The 15,926-nt window shown below is 43.8% G+C and overlaps 1 protein-coding gene across 1 annotated transcript; it reads left to right on the top strand.

The window, feature by feature from the left end:
• Positions 1 to 10,803: 10,803 nt before the first annotated feature.
• LOC108663965 (uncharacterized mitochondrial protein AtMg01280-like) lies at positions 10,804 to 13,850 on the top strand. Its single transcript, XM_018129883.1, has one exon. The coding sequence runs from the start codon at positions 11,614 to 11,616 to the stop codon at positions 12,475 to 12,477; it is 864 nt and encodes a 287-aa protein (XP_017985372.1). The 5' UTR covers positions 10,804 to 11,613; the 3' UTR covers positions 12,478 to 13,850.
• The last annotated feature ends 2,076 nt before the right edge of the window (positions 13,851 to 15,926 follow it).

The following is a 15,926-nucleotide window of genomic DNA, read 5'->3' as shown; positions in this document are numbered from 1 at the left end:
CATTGGAACTACAAGCGCCTACTAAGGAACCTTGAGATCCAAGATCCACAGACGGAGTAATAGGAAGATCCAGAAGCTCCGGCGTCGGAAACTGAAAAAGAAACTCAGGAAGGGCACCTCAATACATATATTGATAAAGGCAAAAAAAGGGCAAGACAGAGTCCAATGAATAAAGACCCTCAGACCAAGGCAGAATAGGAGCATTAGAGCCACGCACGGGCCGTAGGGCCGATCCCGTATGGTAGAGAGGAACCTTCCTTCAGAACATGGCCCAGACCCCTTTCAGGAGAAGAGGAAAGACACCCGTCAAGACTAGGCTTACCTAAACTTCAGCACTTTAAACTTGAACAGGTTTTAAGCCCTTACCGCGGGTAAGCGGGTTTAGCATGAAGGTCTTTTCTAATTAAATTCTTCCTAGAAGACGCTTCTCGGAGTGCGGACAGGTGACTCAGCAGTGGTTGCCTGGAGAAGGGATTTGTACTGTTTAACCGTTCCGTGATAGATGAGTACTTTTCCCTTCTCGGAGATTGGGATGAGTACTTTTCCCTTTAGTTCGTCCTTCGGAATGAGATGAGGGATATAAGACAAGTCTTCTATTGACGTAAGCTGATATGCTCTAAAAGTAGACATTCAGCCTTATCTACGGAAACCACAAAATCTCATTAAAAGAGTAAGGGAAAAGTAGACTTCACTAAAAGGGAAAAAGAGAAGGTCAAAAGTGCTTAACAGCCGATATGCGAATGAAAAAGCTTAACAGCCTATATGCTCTAGTAGTAGTTAGAGCTTAACAACCGATATGCGACTAAGAATCTTAACAAGCGATATGCGACACAACCGATCTGTCCATCTTAAGATTAAGAAGGTCAACCGAAGCAGACCCAACCATGAACTGGGAGTCGACAAGAGGAAGAACTGCTTATCCCGAGGCTCACTCCACTACCTTTCGTTACTGAGCTACCGTCCTTCGTCCGCCTTCACTCACAGAAGAACTTGCCTAGCTCTACTTTCTTTTAATTGAAGGGTTTATAGCATCCCCGCCCCAATGGGCGAAGGTGAGGGGATTGGTTTATAAAAAGTATACTCTTAAGTAAGAAGTAGCGCCAAAGATTAGACTGACCCACACATTCCGGACTCGCTTCTTTGTATGAGTACTTGGTTCTTGTAAATCCGTTCATCGGCATCGGCTGCTGATAGGTCAAACCATTAGGGCGGTTGTAAAGTCTAAGTCCAATCCGTCTATCTCCGTATCTACGGTTTCGTCACTCCTGCTTAATTAAAAAGAATTGCTGTAGCACGAACGGCTTTGAGCTGCTCTTCGTCCTTCCATCCTTGATGGTGTGCTTGTTCTTGGTCTTACAGTAAAGGCCCTTTCTCTGCGGCTTTGAACCGATTTTCGGGAGTTATAACGCTCGTAGCGTAGGACAACCCAGGACGCTTGGAATAGACATATTCTTTATTGGCTTTCAACGCCCATATCGCATATTCAGGTATCGCATCCCATAGCAGGATTAGAACGATATCTTCCCTTATAGGGGGAAGACATAGACATATGAGGGAAGCTCTTTGAGCTTTACTTATTCCACAACACCAAGGCGGCACAGCTTAACTCGCTTACAGGACTACAGTAGAAACATTGCTGTTATTCTTTTTCTTGGATTGTGAGTGTTCTATTCGGGAAGAGTATGAAACAACACAGAGAGACTAGGGGTCATGGATTATGTCCTATGATAACCAAGGTAAATATGAGTGAAAACGTAGTCTATTCTTTACTGAGGCTATCACACAGGTAAGCAGGTGCATAAGATAGAAGTGTAATTCTTTTCTATCTTAGCAGAGTAAGCATTCCCTCTATCACTATCAGTTGATCCCAGGAGCTGCAAGAGCAAGTCCATGATGTTGATCCCGCCTCAAGGCCCATCTCTGACTTAATAGCCTACCCATATCGGAGGCTACCCAGCTACTTATTAAATTAAAAGAACGAAGCTTTTAATGTATGCTAACAACTTTGCTGCCATTTCATCCGATACAGTTAGCTCGAAAGCGAATTCAGTAACCCGACTACGTACCTATCGAACCTAGAAAGATGGACTTACCAGGGAATCCTAATAAAGGGGGAAAAGTATGCCATTACTCTCAGCTGTTCACTCTTGATCATCTTGTCTTGAAAGACCTAATAAGACCTCTTGATCAACCGGGGTGAAGGCACGAACGGGAGAAGAATAAAAGGAAGACGGGGCTCAGGGCAAATGAGTTTGAGTTAGGAGTTCCATAAGCCAACTTATCCCCGGGTCACGAAGATCTAAGTAAGGAAGGAGTTCTAGTGACTAGTTTGAAGTGGCCAATGCTCTTTCTTCCTATCTGGGAATCATAGCCTAGTCTGACTCATCGAAGATGCACAGAATCGTCTTTTTTTTTTACTTTTCACTCTTAGCTGTGAAGAAGAAAGCAAGTAGTAGCTTCCAAGAGCTAGGAAGCGGAGACTGGCCCAATTTCCTTCAAAGAAAGCAAGGACTGAACTTCTGCCTGCTCTAAAGGAAGTCAATCTATTGAATTGATTGATCCGCTGGGAGAGAAAGGATTCGGCATTCGTTCTTAGGTCTTCAGTTGCTTACTCTTATCCATACGAAAAAGAAAGGTAGCTCCTGACTTTGTTTGGTCTTCTGGCTCAGTTCCCCTCGGGTGGGAATACGCTCTTCATCTGATCTTGCTAGGCGAATAATCGATTCAAGCGGATGACTCCCACCTTCGCTTCGTAATGTAGTTCCTATCCTTTCTATGATTTTTTACTTCTCGAGCGGAGGAAGGGGAGAGTTACGAATGTTTGGGCTTTGGAAGAGGATCCGCATCTGACCTTTCAAGATGCAGCTTGGAGGAGTCTTCGGGGCTTCTATTCAAAGGGGAATGAATCAGAACGGGGGATAAATTCATCTGGTCACCGGGATAGGATATGGTCTGTGTGCCGCGAGTGCTCCGTCTTTCTTTACTTTATTCTTTCAAAAGGAATTGAGAGTCTGAAGGCTCAAGGCGATCGGACAGCGAGGAATGGAAGGAAAAAATCCGGGGAAAATGAAAAAAGGTTCCATTGAAATAGACGTCGTAGAGCTCCAATCTCTTTTAAACTAATTTTACCGAGAAAACGAAACTGGCACCCAAGTGACTTTATTAAGGAAAAGGGGGGTTAAAGCCATAACGACGGAGTTGGATGCGCGGGAATTGAATGTCTATCGCTCGTACCCAAGGTTCAATTTACTCGGGCAGTGGAAACAGTCTCTCCTTCTTATTGAGAGCATTGGTCTCGGAAGGCCCTCGATGGGAAAGTTCACTCTTTCTGCCGGGGAAAGAAGTCGAATTTCGGAAGGGGTGCTATAGTTGTTCTCCTTCTCTTCTTGCCATCTAGATAATACATGTGTATTAGATATGAGATTCTCAAGCTCTATGCTTCTTCCATACTATGCATGCCCCCTCCTCCTTTGCTTCAGAAGAGACACGAGCGGGAAGAAGTCAGTGCTTTTCCTGTAAACGACTCAGCACTTTGAAAGCCCTCTTTCATCTGCTAAGATAGTGGTTCTATTTGCTTTGATTCAATTCAAGAGCCCAAGGAAAAGACGGATATGAAAGGCTCTTCTTCATATTCGTATGCCTGGGATGTGTTTCCCTTTGGGGTTGGTAGGTAGGTTAGGAGCTGTTCAATAACCCTATCTTCTCAATAGAGTCTTCTTCTAAGATCCAGAGTGGCTCGTTAAGACTTCGTGCCCCTGGAAAATGAAGTCTAACAGAAGGACCTGCTTCGAGTGCCCCTTCCTTGCTAGCTGCTTTCTCTGTTCGAAGCTCAGCTGGAACGACGGCTTGAATCTTTTTTTCCTAGTGGAATGATTAGTCAGGGCAAAAGATGAAGAAGAGTCAGGTTCGTTATTTTATTCCAGGGACTACGTGCTCTATTGTCTCTATTGGGTACTTTTTTTTCTTTCGTGCCTGACACCCTGTCTTTTCCTCCCTCACTTCCCACTGCTCTTTCTTTCTTGTTGACAGTGACATCAGAGTTCGTGACAGGGGAAAGAATGGAAAGGTGGTAGCTACTTCTTCCCTTTTTGGTCGGTCTGGTGTCATTGACTTCCTTTCTCTTCACATCCTCCACTCCATTTTAATATCTACTCTGTTTTGGCTACAGACTGTTCGCGCTAAGACAGTTAGTATGCCCGGGCTAGTGTAACTGATCTCGCTACTCAATCCATATCGTCAGTTATATGGTTGCTTCATCCAAGAGAGAGGGGGAAGAAGGGGAGAAATCATCAATGAGAGCTGGCTAGCGCCTGGAATAGTAGGTGGCTAGGATATAGCTTCTTCCTTACCCTCATCGACTGGGGGACCTAATGCTGGTAGTTGGCTGATGATGGCTTGATGTCATATGTGTGCCAAGTTCAGAAGGTTAGGTTATACCGACTATAAGAAAGGTCAACTCCCTAAATGAGTGGAATCGGTCATTGAATTGAATGTGTTAAGCCTATCTTTATGGCTCTCATCTCCTTTTCTCTCAGATCGAGTGGTGGAACTTCCAGTCATAGTTGTCCCTGTTGGCCTAGCCTAGAAGTTCCTTTGTCTTGCAACTCAGCTCTTCGAACCTTAGACAAACAGCTTTGATAAGGGCACTTCAAGTCGATTTATTCTAACTCAAGTCCCTCTTTCTAAGTAGGGACTCTGTTTCTTATCTAGCTGGCCGGCTGTTTCCGCGAGTGGAAGAAGTTGTAGACGGAGTGCGAGCAAGCAAATATAGATAGATAGAAAGGGAAGGAAAGATTTGTTTGATCAATCGCCTGAACCTGCCTTTCTTTCTTTGCCCCCAGGAATCGAAGTTCCAAAAGCAGACGAAATCACTATGGAACCGGACCTCCTCGCTGCCGCTCAATTCATTACCATGAAGAGGCAAATTCGCTTTTTTAGTAGGGGTGGGTTGAAAAGGTGAAGAAGGAAGAAGTGATGGGCCTGATCTTCCAATATCGATATCTGATCCATAAGCTAGCTCTTGGTTAAGAAAACCCTGAAGATGCAGGCCGGGGTGCAGTAAACGAACTTATATTATCTTTCCTCCCCTCTATAGTTCTCCCCTTACCCTTATAACAAGTACTGGGCGCATCACGCTATCTCCAACTGACGGCTTTATGGCTAGGCCCCTTGCTCACTGCCTTCTTGGCTTAGGAGTGCAAATAGGAGTTAAGCTTTAATCAATTCCATAAAGCAGCAGCAGCATTCTCTTTAGCATCCTAGCAAGGAGCTTACCTTCTTGCCCTGGAACTAGTCTAGGAAAGTTACATATTCTAAGAGTCGAATCCCTTGTTTGGCTGTTAGCAAGTCAATTCCTTTACCTAGCGGGAGGGCCGTTTTGCCAAGAGTGGCATTTCGTCTCGGTAGCGAGCCTGTTGTCGGCCTGGATAGGGAAAATTTCCACTACCGTAACTGCTTGACTGCATTACCGGTGAAGAGACGAAAGATGTTCCCCACCGAACCCTATATTTTCAGAAGCTCTCCTTGCTACTTCTTCATTTGAATGACTCCTTTCCATACCAGATGGAGATTAAGTTTCACAGTGCAACTCCAAGACAAGACTGAGCTACATTGCCAATCCTTTGAGTCGCTTCGAACCTTGCCTGTTCCGAATCCATCCTTTCCTGCTTGACTGCATTACTTTCTTACATTCTTACTTTCCTCCTCGAATGTGATCCCAACTGCTCGTAGTCATAGTCAAAGCTCGGGCTGAGGCTTCTTCACCCGGCCGGGCTTCAAAGTTAGAGTCGGAACTATTGAATTGAACCTCTTCCACTCGGGAAAGCTGCAGTCCTTCCTTACCTTTCATGGGATGAGACTGCCCCACTCTCTTGATTGCTGTCTGGCTTTGTTGGTTGCTTTCTTCTAGCTGGAAAGAGTGCTGGAAGAGCCCTCCCCGTCTGAAGAGAAGAGATCCCTACTCTCGCTTTGTTAATTGGCCTTTTGTGCCTGTTATGATCTCTCTTCGTCTTTGACTTCGTCCGTCCTATTCATATATCAAGATCAGGGGATCAAGAATCCAGTACTAATGTTCAATCCTTTTCTCTTTCCGTGTGTGCCAGCTTTCTTGAAGGGCTAAGGGAGATCCTTCGAATCAACCTTCCTTCTGTTTTTCATTGTCTTTTTCTCTGCCTCTGGTTGAGTGGCATGGCATTCTTCTCCTGGAATGGAACAAAAGAAAGGCTTTCCCTCCCCCAAGATGATGGCCCGTCTAGTCACTGATCTTTCCCAAAGTAAAGTTCCTTTCTCTTAATAATGGTTCGAACTAAGACATAGATGATGGCCGGGCTGGGAACTCTTTCTTCTCGCTCCTCACTGAGCGAATGTGCGACCTATCAATCTCCTTTGATCCCTGACCTAAACTCTTTGGTAGGCTACTCTTCTACCATTAAATGCTATAAGTTTGGTTTTTTAGCTTGCGTTTATCCTTTCGTTCACTCGGCCTTCAAAGAAAGATGGATGGGGAAATGGCATAGTAGGTGAGACCCCATACCTGAGAGAATGTGGGACCTAATCCCGTTTGTCCTTGGCTGGCCCTCTCCTCCCTTTTTCCCCGCATTCCATTAAAGAATGGGAGGACGCTTCTAGCTGTTTTGGCTAAGAAAGGTCTATTGTTCTTACTTCGGCTTCTTCCCCGCGGGTCTACTTCAGGCTCCTGTCCTAGCCTATTAGTGACTCTTCCGGCTACTCAAGAAAGATGGTATCTAAGATAGTGGCTCGTGTATCTGTTCCAAAGTCCATTAGGGGAGGCCATGTCTTTTGATAAAAGAATATCAGGTTCTCACTCCATAATGGGATAAGGTTTCATTCCACTAGTCCAATGCCTGGCCTTTTGCTTTGCTTTGGCAGCTGCTATTCTTCCTTTCATCGAGTGGCCTAACGGCTCCTTTCCCTAATCTCATGTTATCCCTTTCCACTCCTGCTGCATTCCTGACTGCTTCCCTGTTGTGGCTGCGTGTCCTAATCGAAAAGAAATCATCTCGGGACTCGGAATTGGATCTTGTTTATATTATCTTGTCTGCTTCATTGCCAGAAACTTCCAAGGCTAGCCACTTCCTTTAGTCGGAGTGGGACCTCGTTTTCTAACTCATCTCATAGGGTCCGTTTCCTTGGCTGACACCGACACCGGCCGATAGAAACTGAGATATAGTAGGGAGGGCTGGCCATTCGGTCCCTAATCTCTCTATGTTTGAGTGGCCTATAGGAGAGAGGTTCACCCGGTTATACCACTGTAGGGCCCAATCATCTTATTAAAAGAAAATAATAAATTTTACCTTAAGCTGACAATACAATGATTGATTTGTTTCTTTCAGAACCTCGACTTCTTTTTTGACTTCAACTTCAATCGGATCGGACCGGTCTTCAAAGAAAGATCAGATCTTCCAATCGCTTATGTCAGAGCTGGTTCCTCTGTCAGAGGGTTAGCTCATTCACCTATTGGGACAGTAGCTTCACTCCTGGAAAACAATAAATGCTGTTTTGTTTACAAGAAAGATATGACAATCTCCAATGTGATACCTAATCCTAACCCAGTCGGCGTAGGCGAGTCAATCGATAAGGCTTTTCTCCCAGTCCTGCTAGCCAAAGCTAGTAGTCAGATGAGTATGCCCGGTATGTCTTTCCAAAAGGACAGCTGTAGTCTTGAAGTAAAGTTGGTTCATGGATACACTCTCTACTCCGATCTCTCCTCAAGAGAGAGGATCAGTTATGCTTGGTTGAAGGCTTGATGGCTGAAGGAAAGACTTCCTTTCTTGCCCAACATCTCCTCTCCGCTTTGGTTGAGCTGCTCCGCTTCATTGCCTTCAAAAGGCCTTTAAAGGAAGAGTATGCCCTGCCTTTCCTTTCCCATTTGGTACGCGAAGGCGTCTTTCTATTCCATTAAATGCAAGAATCTCTCTGACAGGGGCAACGGCTGGGAAAGAAAAATCCCTTATCTTTTGTTCTCCCAAAGAAATCCATTGCGGAAGCGGAAGGTCGGCTTGGCGTTGCGTAAATCAGATATCTTGTCCCAGGCTACTCTCTTCCCTTCTTCGTAGGGTACGCTCCGTTCCCAAGGAGATCAGGTGAGCCCGAAGACCGAATCAATGTGGCTTCCACTTTTCTTTGAATTGGATTTGTCTCGTTCTCATTGGATCACTAATATACTGGGCTTCCCCCCTTTCTCCACTTTGCTATCGAATCCGATTTCCTTTCTTTCCCAAAGGACAGTTGAAGTAGGTAAGGTCATGTATTAGATTCTCCGGGGAGAATGAAAGCTAGTATAAAGAGTTTTACCTTAGCCCTTAAACTCAGCTCTGATAACCTGAGCTTTGCAACTAAGGTTTTCGCCCCGTCTTTGTGATTGAGGGCATTCCCCTTTTCTTGCTGAAGACTTTGCGTACTAAGATGCAAGCTCGATTGGAATTAGGCTTTCACCCTCTAGGTTACCTTAACTGAACCCAATCCCATCCTTCTCGTTCGATCCGTGCTTTTAACGAATTACCACTTATTCTGTGGTTTCGATTCAAAATAAGTGGTTGAGATCCTCTAGCCTTCTACCCCTTACTCTGGAGCAGGAGCAGCGGATTCGCCTACTTCAAAGTCTAAAGTAAATAATCCGGATTTCCTTCAAGCAAGGCTGACTTCATTAGCTATAGGTAGACTGAACACAAATCCAATCGTACAAGCAAGTAGATCAACATCAACGTTGAATTCCATCTAGGGTTTACTGCAAACTTATTATATCTACCGGGGCAACAACCTCTTCCTTGAAGACCCTGTATTGCTTGTCTTTCTTCTCCTAGTTACTTCTTGGATTCGCCGCAAACAGATGACTAAAAGCGCTTACTAAGCACAGTCCCGGAAATTCCAATGCAATTAGCAGCGAATCTTGCACTTGAGGAGCAGATCTCTATCTGTAAGAGCGGATTAGGCGCATGCCATGGATTAGCCCTTCTTTACTACATACATATTATCAGTACCTGCGATTTTCTCTAAAATAAGTGATTGAGACTGCCCTTTCAAGCACTTCCAAAGGGGAAATTGCTTTGACTTGGTTCACAGCTCATTTGAACAAAGATAAAATTCCCTCTTAGCGCTTACGGCAGGAGATGAGATGAGGCTTAGAATCCAGATCTGATTCCATATCTGATCTTTCCCAAACCAAACCCGAATGCTTACTTCGAAAGTGCTCTTAATCACTTCTTTCTTGGCCTTCTCTCTCTCTCCAATCCAATAATGATTGAACAATCCAATAGCAAGAGAAGGTAGAGGAAGAAAAACCTTATGCCAAAGCTTCATGCTTACTTAAATACTCTTTTCCGAATCATGCCTTACCCTACTTCCTTCATGCCTGATCTGAATGCCATTGATTACCTCCTTCATGCCCTCAGTCTGCTTTGCTCTATCTAAGGCTAGGGCTAGGCACTTAATCTCCCAAACAGCCTTTTCTTCTTCATGTGCACATTTGAAAACAACCTATTGGCTTCAGAGTTTTCCTTCCTAGCTGCCCAGATCTGATGCACGTCGAAAAGAAGCCCTTTATACGCAAAAAAGCTCTTCGGATTCACTTGCGGCTGGGCTACACTTCCTTGCCTTAGGTCAATCAGGTCCTTCCCTTACTAATGCAAATGTGGGATCAGTTACTTCCGAACAGTCTATTGACTCCCGAACAGCTCCATCTGTCCATGAATCCCCTTCCGCTTCCCTTTGTGGCCTATCCCAGACAGCTATGGAAGCCATAAAGGCTCCCTTATTACCATTCTTTAGTAGCCCCAGATGAGTTCGACACCCGAAGGAGACAGAGAAAGCCCTTCCAGAGATTCATGTGAAACCTGTTCTGTTCTTGCAAACAGCCTACTCGTGCAAAGAGAAAATTTCCCATCCTCTGCACGAGATTCGACAGTTACTCTAGAAATAGTAAATGCCGAGCTTCCTAGCATTGCCATCTTATTATATGATGCATTAAACCTCCTCTTGGACATTGGTGATAGCGGAGACCCCTGCTAACTCTTGTTTTCCTGCCCAAGCCTTCTCGAGCCCTTTTTGATTTGAGTCAGATAATGCCCCAGGCCTTCGATGAGCCTTCCCCATGGTTTAAAGAGCTTGCCTTAGCGCCTTTCCCTTTTCGGCCTAACGAGTTTCTTCCTGCTCACTTTCGAGTTGCCATAGCCTAATACCCGGCATTCGTAGATCAAGAAGTTCCTTCCCTTACTAATGGGCAATCAGTCCAAGGGGCAATATTCGGTCAATCAGGTTCAGGTTAATCCCGAACAGCCTTTGCTGCTCTCCTTGCTTTAACCTTTCACTGAGGTTAGCTCTCTGGTAAGCGCTTAGTCGGCGTAAGGAGTCTTTTCTATACTATTCTTTTTAACAGTTCAGTTAGACTATTCTTTGGCATTCCCTCCCTACAGAGCTAGAAAGGAAGGAAGTCTTCTACCGCTCCTGCCTACCCCCTACAGCTTCCCTCCTCCTTCTTCGACTGCTTTTCAGCAACTTCTTTCATTGATCCGGATATAGGAAATTTGTATCACCATACACTCATCTCATACCAGAGACTAAATCTAGGGCTAATTTCCAATCTTTATTATTATTGCACAAGCCATTCTTACTACACATTCAATGAAGAAATTGAATGAATTGGAGTAACCTGATCTGAGATTACCTGCTACTCCTGTTAACTCTTCTTTCCTTCCTTTCCCAGAACGCGAAATGCTTACTTCCTCTCATGCCTAAGAGTAAGAAATCCTTATTAAACAAAGCACGGCAATGCGCAATCGCTAAACAAGCCACTAAAGCTACCCACTAATCTCAGTCTATTGGGCCTATTCCTACTCCTACTGCTAAAGCTACTGCTATTGATACGTGCAAAATATAGGTGCTTCCCACTCCTAGTCCTACTCTTCCTCTGCTTTCAGTGAAGTTGCTATTTAGGAAGATATGGGATTAGTTTGAAAATGCAATTCATATCATCTCTCGATTCAAAATGGATAGAGTAAGATTCTGGATCTTATTATACGATGGCACTCGCAAAGGCAAAGCCCTTCTTCTTGCAAGAGACCATTCCCTCACAGCTGAGTCAAGGAAACCAGAGTCAATAGCTTCATTTAGGCATGAAAAGCGATCTTTATCTTTCTCCGTAACTAGAAATTTCATAAGAGAAGAAAGATCGTAGCGTAGAAAAGAAAGAACGTTTTGATTCGAGGCGGATCCCTTTTTTGTTTGTCTTTACGGGTTGAGTAAACAAAACAAATAAAAAAGCTTTCTCGTTATTTTTAACACACTCTAATGACAAAGCGTCCGTTCACGTCAAGAATAGAGGTTTTTGATGTAGTTGCTATTTGTTTAGTTTTTTGTTAGTAGAGATTGGGTTGGTGTTCAGTGTACCGGTCCAATAGAATAGAAAGGAACGAGGGGAAGAAGCGGGGTAGAGGAATTGGTCGACTCATCAGACTCATGATCTGGAGAATGCAGGTTCGAATCCTGTCCCCGCCTAATTTTCGAGAAAGGGTCCCCCCCCCCCAACCGCCCATCTGGACTAGCTGCGCTGTCAAAAGCAAAGCCATAGCAGGATAGGGCAATAATAACAAATGTACCATGATGAGATTGAATCAACTTATCGTATTTTTTCCCCTGCTCGGTAGTGGAGTAGCAGGTTTTTTCGGACGTTTTCTAGGATCAGAAGGAATTGCTATAATTACCGAAGGTAAAAATCTCGTGCTTTGTGCAATAGTGATTTTAGGCTGGATCTTTATATTTCGTCTTTTTTGTATTCGTTTGAATAAAAAGTATCGCTTTCTACTTTTCTTTTTTTATATGTTGTTATATTTATATATATATATATTTTGCTATCTTCTACGCATCTACCTTGTTTCTTGGTTAGGTCTCTGCCTTAGTGGGATTCTTTCCACTTTTTTAATTTTGAATGTGTCGGATGGGGAAATCATTCCCTATTCCAGCCCAGCAAACTCCTCATCGGAAGATTCATTCGGGCTCCAGGTCCTGTCGGAGCCTTGGCCCGTTACTCACAATATAGCCTTAGAGTCCTCCATGAGAAATAGGATATTGACAATGGAAAATACGAATTGCATTTTTCTCCTTGATAAGGATAGGGGGGTATATTGGGCAGAAGTGCAAAATTCACTCGACAATTGTTCCTCTCAAAAGGAATATAACCAATTGATCGAATTAGAAAATAGGGATCTCCAGATCCGGGAGCTGAAACATGAATGTTATTCCCTTTTTCAACAAATGCTTACTGAGCATCCTGCCTTGGCCGAAAATGCCCCCAAAGAAGCCTTTATCGACTTTTTGGATGAGAAACGCGATGAACTTGACCAACAAGGCGGAAATAGATTAGTGAAGGACCAGAGAGAACTCGAATTTTTGAATGTACTTTCACACGATCTACGAACACATGGCCCAAACTCCGCCTATATAAAAACAATACTTGGCGGTTGATAATTTTTATGTCTGTTGAAGTCGTGTACCAATGGTTTACTTCTTTTGTATTATAGACGGGGGCCACCATGTAGAGATCTCTGTCGTATTCCGACGAAATGCTATTTATTCTAGGAGGACGACAGACCCATCACGATCGACTAAAAGGAAAGTCGCCCGGAGATATTGGTTCAAATCCGATTCGTGAGATGGCAGTGATCTATAGTGTAGAGTGAGTCCCTCCCACCTCTTTTCTCTTATGACTTATCTTATGATAGGGATAGTGTTCTTAGTGGAAATATGCTACTTGCTAATAGCTATAAAATAAAGTATGCTTCCCGGGTAAGCAAAAATGCCTACAGGGGCTTACGACTGCATGGGCTTAGCTTAAGACTGGCACTTATAAGATTGCTGGGAACTGGACTAGAGCTATAAGGTAGCTTTTTCCTGGCTGAATTGCTCGTATAGAAAGTATTCTATTCTATAGCTCGCATGGAAGAGAGCTGGCAGGAGCTTACTAAAGCGATTAGAAAATAGGCTGACTTCCGGGATGAAATAGAATTCGATCGATAGCGATTGGGAGAGGGCTTCTTACAAAGCAAAAGGGGCATTTTTTTACTCTACTGACTTTGAGAGGGCTGAAATCACTTGTGAAAGTGGAGGGATTTACTGGTTTCACACAAAAGCCAGGAATGAGATAACTCGATCTATTGGGGGAGTAGTTTCCTTTAGGCCGATTTTGATCCCCCTTCAACGTATACATAAAATTTTAAAGCCCTGGTGGGGGGTGCTGTGAGCAATTCAGTCTTGAAGTGACTTGCTGGGAATGAATTCGATTACTTGATTGACATTGACAGATATGTGTACCACATCGAAGAAGCAATATGAAATTTCTAGTTAGAGGGGAAGATCACTCCCAAAATCAAAGCAGCCTCCTTCTATTTCTATTATATACGATACCACCAGACGTTTTTCTCCCTCGCAGTCAAAACTCTCCTCTCCCAAGACGAGGGATGGTCCCGCTTCTTCATTGAGAAATTCTAGGTTAACCGAAAGGGGCAGTCAGTTGGAACCCCGTACTGAAGCAAAGGACCTGTCTTAGTCATCAAATCCAGGATATGGTGGAATAGTCCCAGTTTGCGAAGTCTCGCCTCTCCTTGATTAAAGAGTGGTGGGGCCAGAAGCCGGGTCAAGGTCGGGTGGTAGGTCAGGGAAGAAGCTAACCATAGAAAGAAGTCAGGCTTTCAGCTCCGGGGTTCTTGGTCAATGATGTCGTTCACTTCTCACCTTCCTCTTTTTACTGTAAAAGGAGGCCACCAAAGGTCATTTTTGAGTGGGTTTAGAGGGCCTTTTTCCTTCCTTCGTTTGGTAGGCGAGTCAACGATAGAGCGAAAGAAATACCCCTGGAGTACAACTCGCGAGAGCTCCTGCTGCTCCGTGCCTAGAGAGCAGCCCCCAACAGCTCAAAGGAATTCACGATGGTGCAAGGAAGCCTTTTTCGCTTTTCGGAAATAAATCTAACACGTGTTCAGCTTAGTGTAAATGAAAAAAAACGTCCCTGAATGCGAGGTGAAAGATAGCTCAGTCACAATCTCGCATGGATGACTCCCCTCGTAGCAAGTCGCTTCCTATTAGTGGATGAGTACATCATTAGCCAGCCGAATTAGCCAGTTCAGTTCCCCGTTCTCCTTCCGCCTCTAAGACGAGTACCGATCTTCTGCAAACAAAATTGGGGTCTAGATAGTGTACTCTCGAGAGTAGGTAATTGCTTCTTCCTAACCGTACGCTCTGACTCCATTAGGGCACCCTTTCTCTCTGCTTTCTTGCTGAGTTACCCCTTTTCTTATTTATAATATGTATATAGAGACTAATCTCCCCCTCAAAATTCCTTTTCTTCAATAGCTGAATCCGCCTTTCTGATAGCTCTTATTTACTTTCTTCTTTCTATGCTGAAGCGGAGTTGAGTCTTCTGACTCTGGTGTATTTAGGCTGTTAGGAATTCCTATATTAGCCACCCGTAATGAGTACCTAAATAGGAAAATCGGTACTAATTAGGAAAGAAAAAGTAATGCATATAATCCATACCATACCTCCTTCTTGTTATTCTTTGACTTGTTGGGAACTTGACTAAGAGCTCTTCTTCTTTCTTATAATCTGGGTTCAGATTCCTTCCTTTCTTAGGGTAGTTCCTTTGCAGCCCTTAAATAAAATTGTAAATTCCTTACGTTAGGAGTGAGGGCTTTCTTTTTTTTATAAGAATAGTGTTGGGGTGAATCGATGTGTTGAAGAGCTGGGGTGGGGAAAGCTGTTTCTATCTTTCCTAAGGTCTAGTTAAAAGATAAGGAAGACTCTTTCTTCTTGTATTCCTGTCCTGCAATTTTCTTATATCTTTTATTGTTAGGTTAGTTATCCTAGGGTATGGACTTGGAATTAGTAATTCTTCTTCTTGTTAGGAACGAGAGGGAAGATTGGCCTTGTATCCATCCTGAAATGGAAAGACTTTATGAAATGAATCTTCTATCAGGATACCAAGAAAAAGAAAGAGTCCTCAATTACTTCCATACAAAAGAACCATATGGAAATGAGGAAATATAGGAATAAAAAAAGAATCCTAACTTACGGTTCCCAAAAAGAAGAATACAATCTTACTCTTACCATAGAAAGAACTCAAGTCAGTCCCCTTCGCTACAGAAGGGAAGACAGAACTCCCATACCATAGGTGATGGGCTTGGATGAAGACGTAATTCCGATACCTACCTAATCCAGCTACTAAAGGAATGACGAACTCATTGATTCAATGGTTGGGTTAGGTTGTCTAGATTGGATATCCGATTCAAGAAAAAAGGGGAGATCAAACCTAGAATGGATCCCCGGGTTTCTTAAATGCAGATAAGAAAGATCGTACATGATGATAGAAAGCGTGTTCGAGCAAGTTGATGGAGGAGACTCGGATAGAGATTCTTGCTTGTGGAGTTTGGGATTGTCTTTCTAGGAGCTTTGCCCTGGCATCCTGAGCCTGTATCCGATATGTCCACTTTGTTTCATGGAGGAGAGGGCTATCCTGTAATACGGAAAGCTGCCTTGTATACATTTCTTTATTGAAATCTACAAATGAGTATATGAGCGGAGCGAGAGCGACTAGAGTTCACGTCAGGAATAGGGCGTCGTTGATGTAGTTGCTATTTGTTTAGTTTTTTTCGTCGAGATTCCGTTGGTGTTCAGTTTACTTTCAAATAGAAAGAAGAGTCTAATGGGCGTACTGTCTGACCTGTCCACTCAAGGCGTTGCAAGCAAGCAAATGGTTTTTGAAAAGCACTAAGAAGCTTACATCATGCTACTTCAACTATATATATGCTTAACACATGCGAGTCGAACGTTGTTTTCGGGGAAAATCGACGCTCTGTAAACAAAGGTCGACCTTTCTATGTTGTCTAATCGAAAGGCCGATAGACGAGTGGGCGAGACGGAAA

Source organism: Theobroma cacao, unplaced genomic scaffold (assembly GCF_000208745.1).
Source record: "Theobroma cacao cultivar B97-61/B2 unplaced genomic scaffold, Criollo_cocoa_genome_V2, whole genome shotgun sequence".
NCBI lineage: Eukaryota > Viridiplantae > Streptophyta > Magnoliopsida > Malvales > Malvaceae > Theobroma > Theobroma cacao.
Note: the sequence above shows the minus strand (reverse complement) of the source record. Positions and strands in the feature narration are given on the sequence as shown.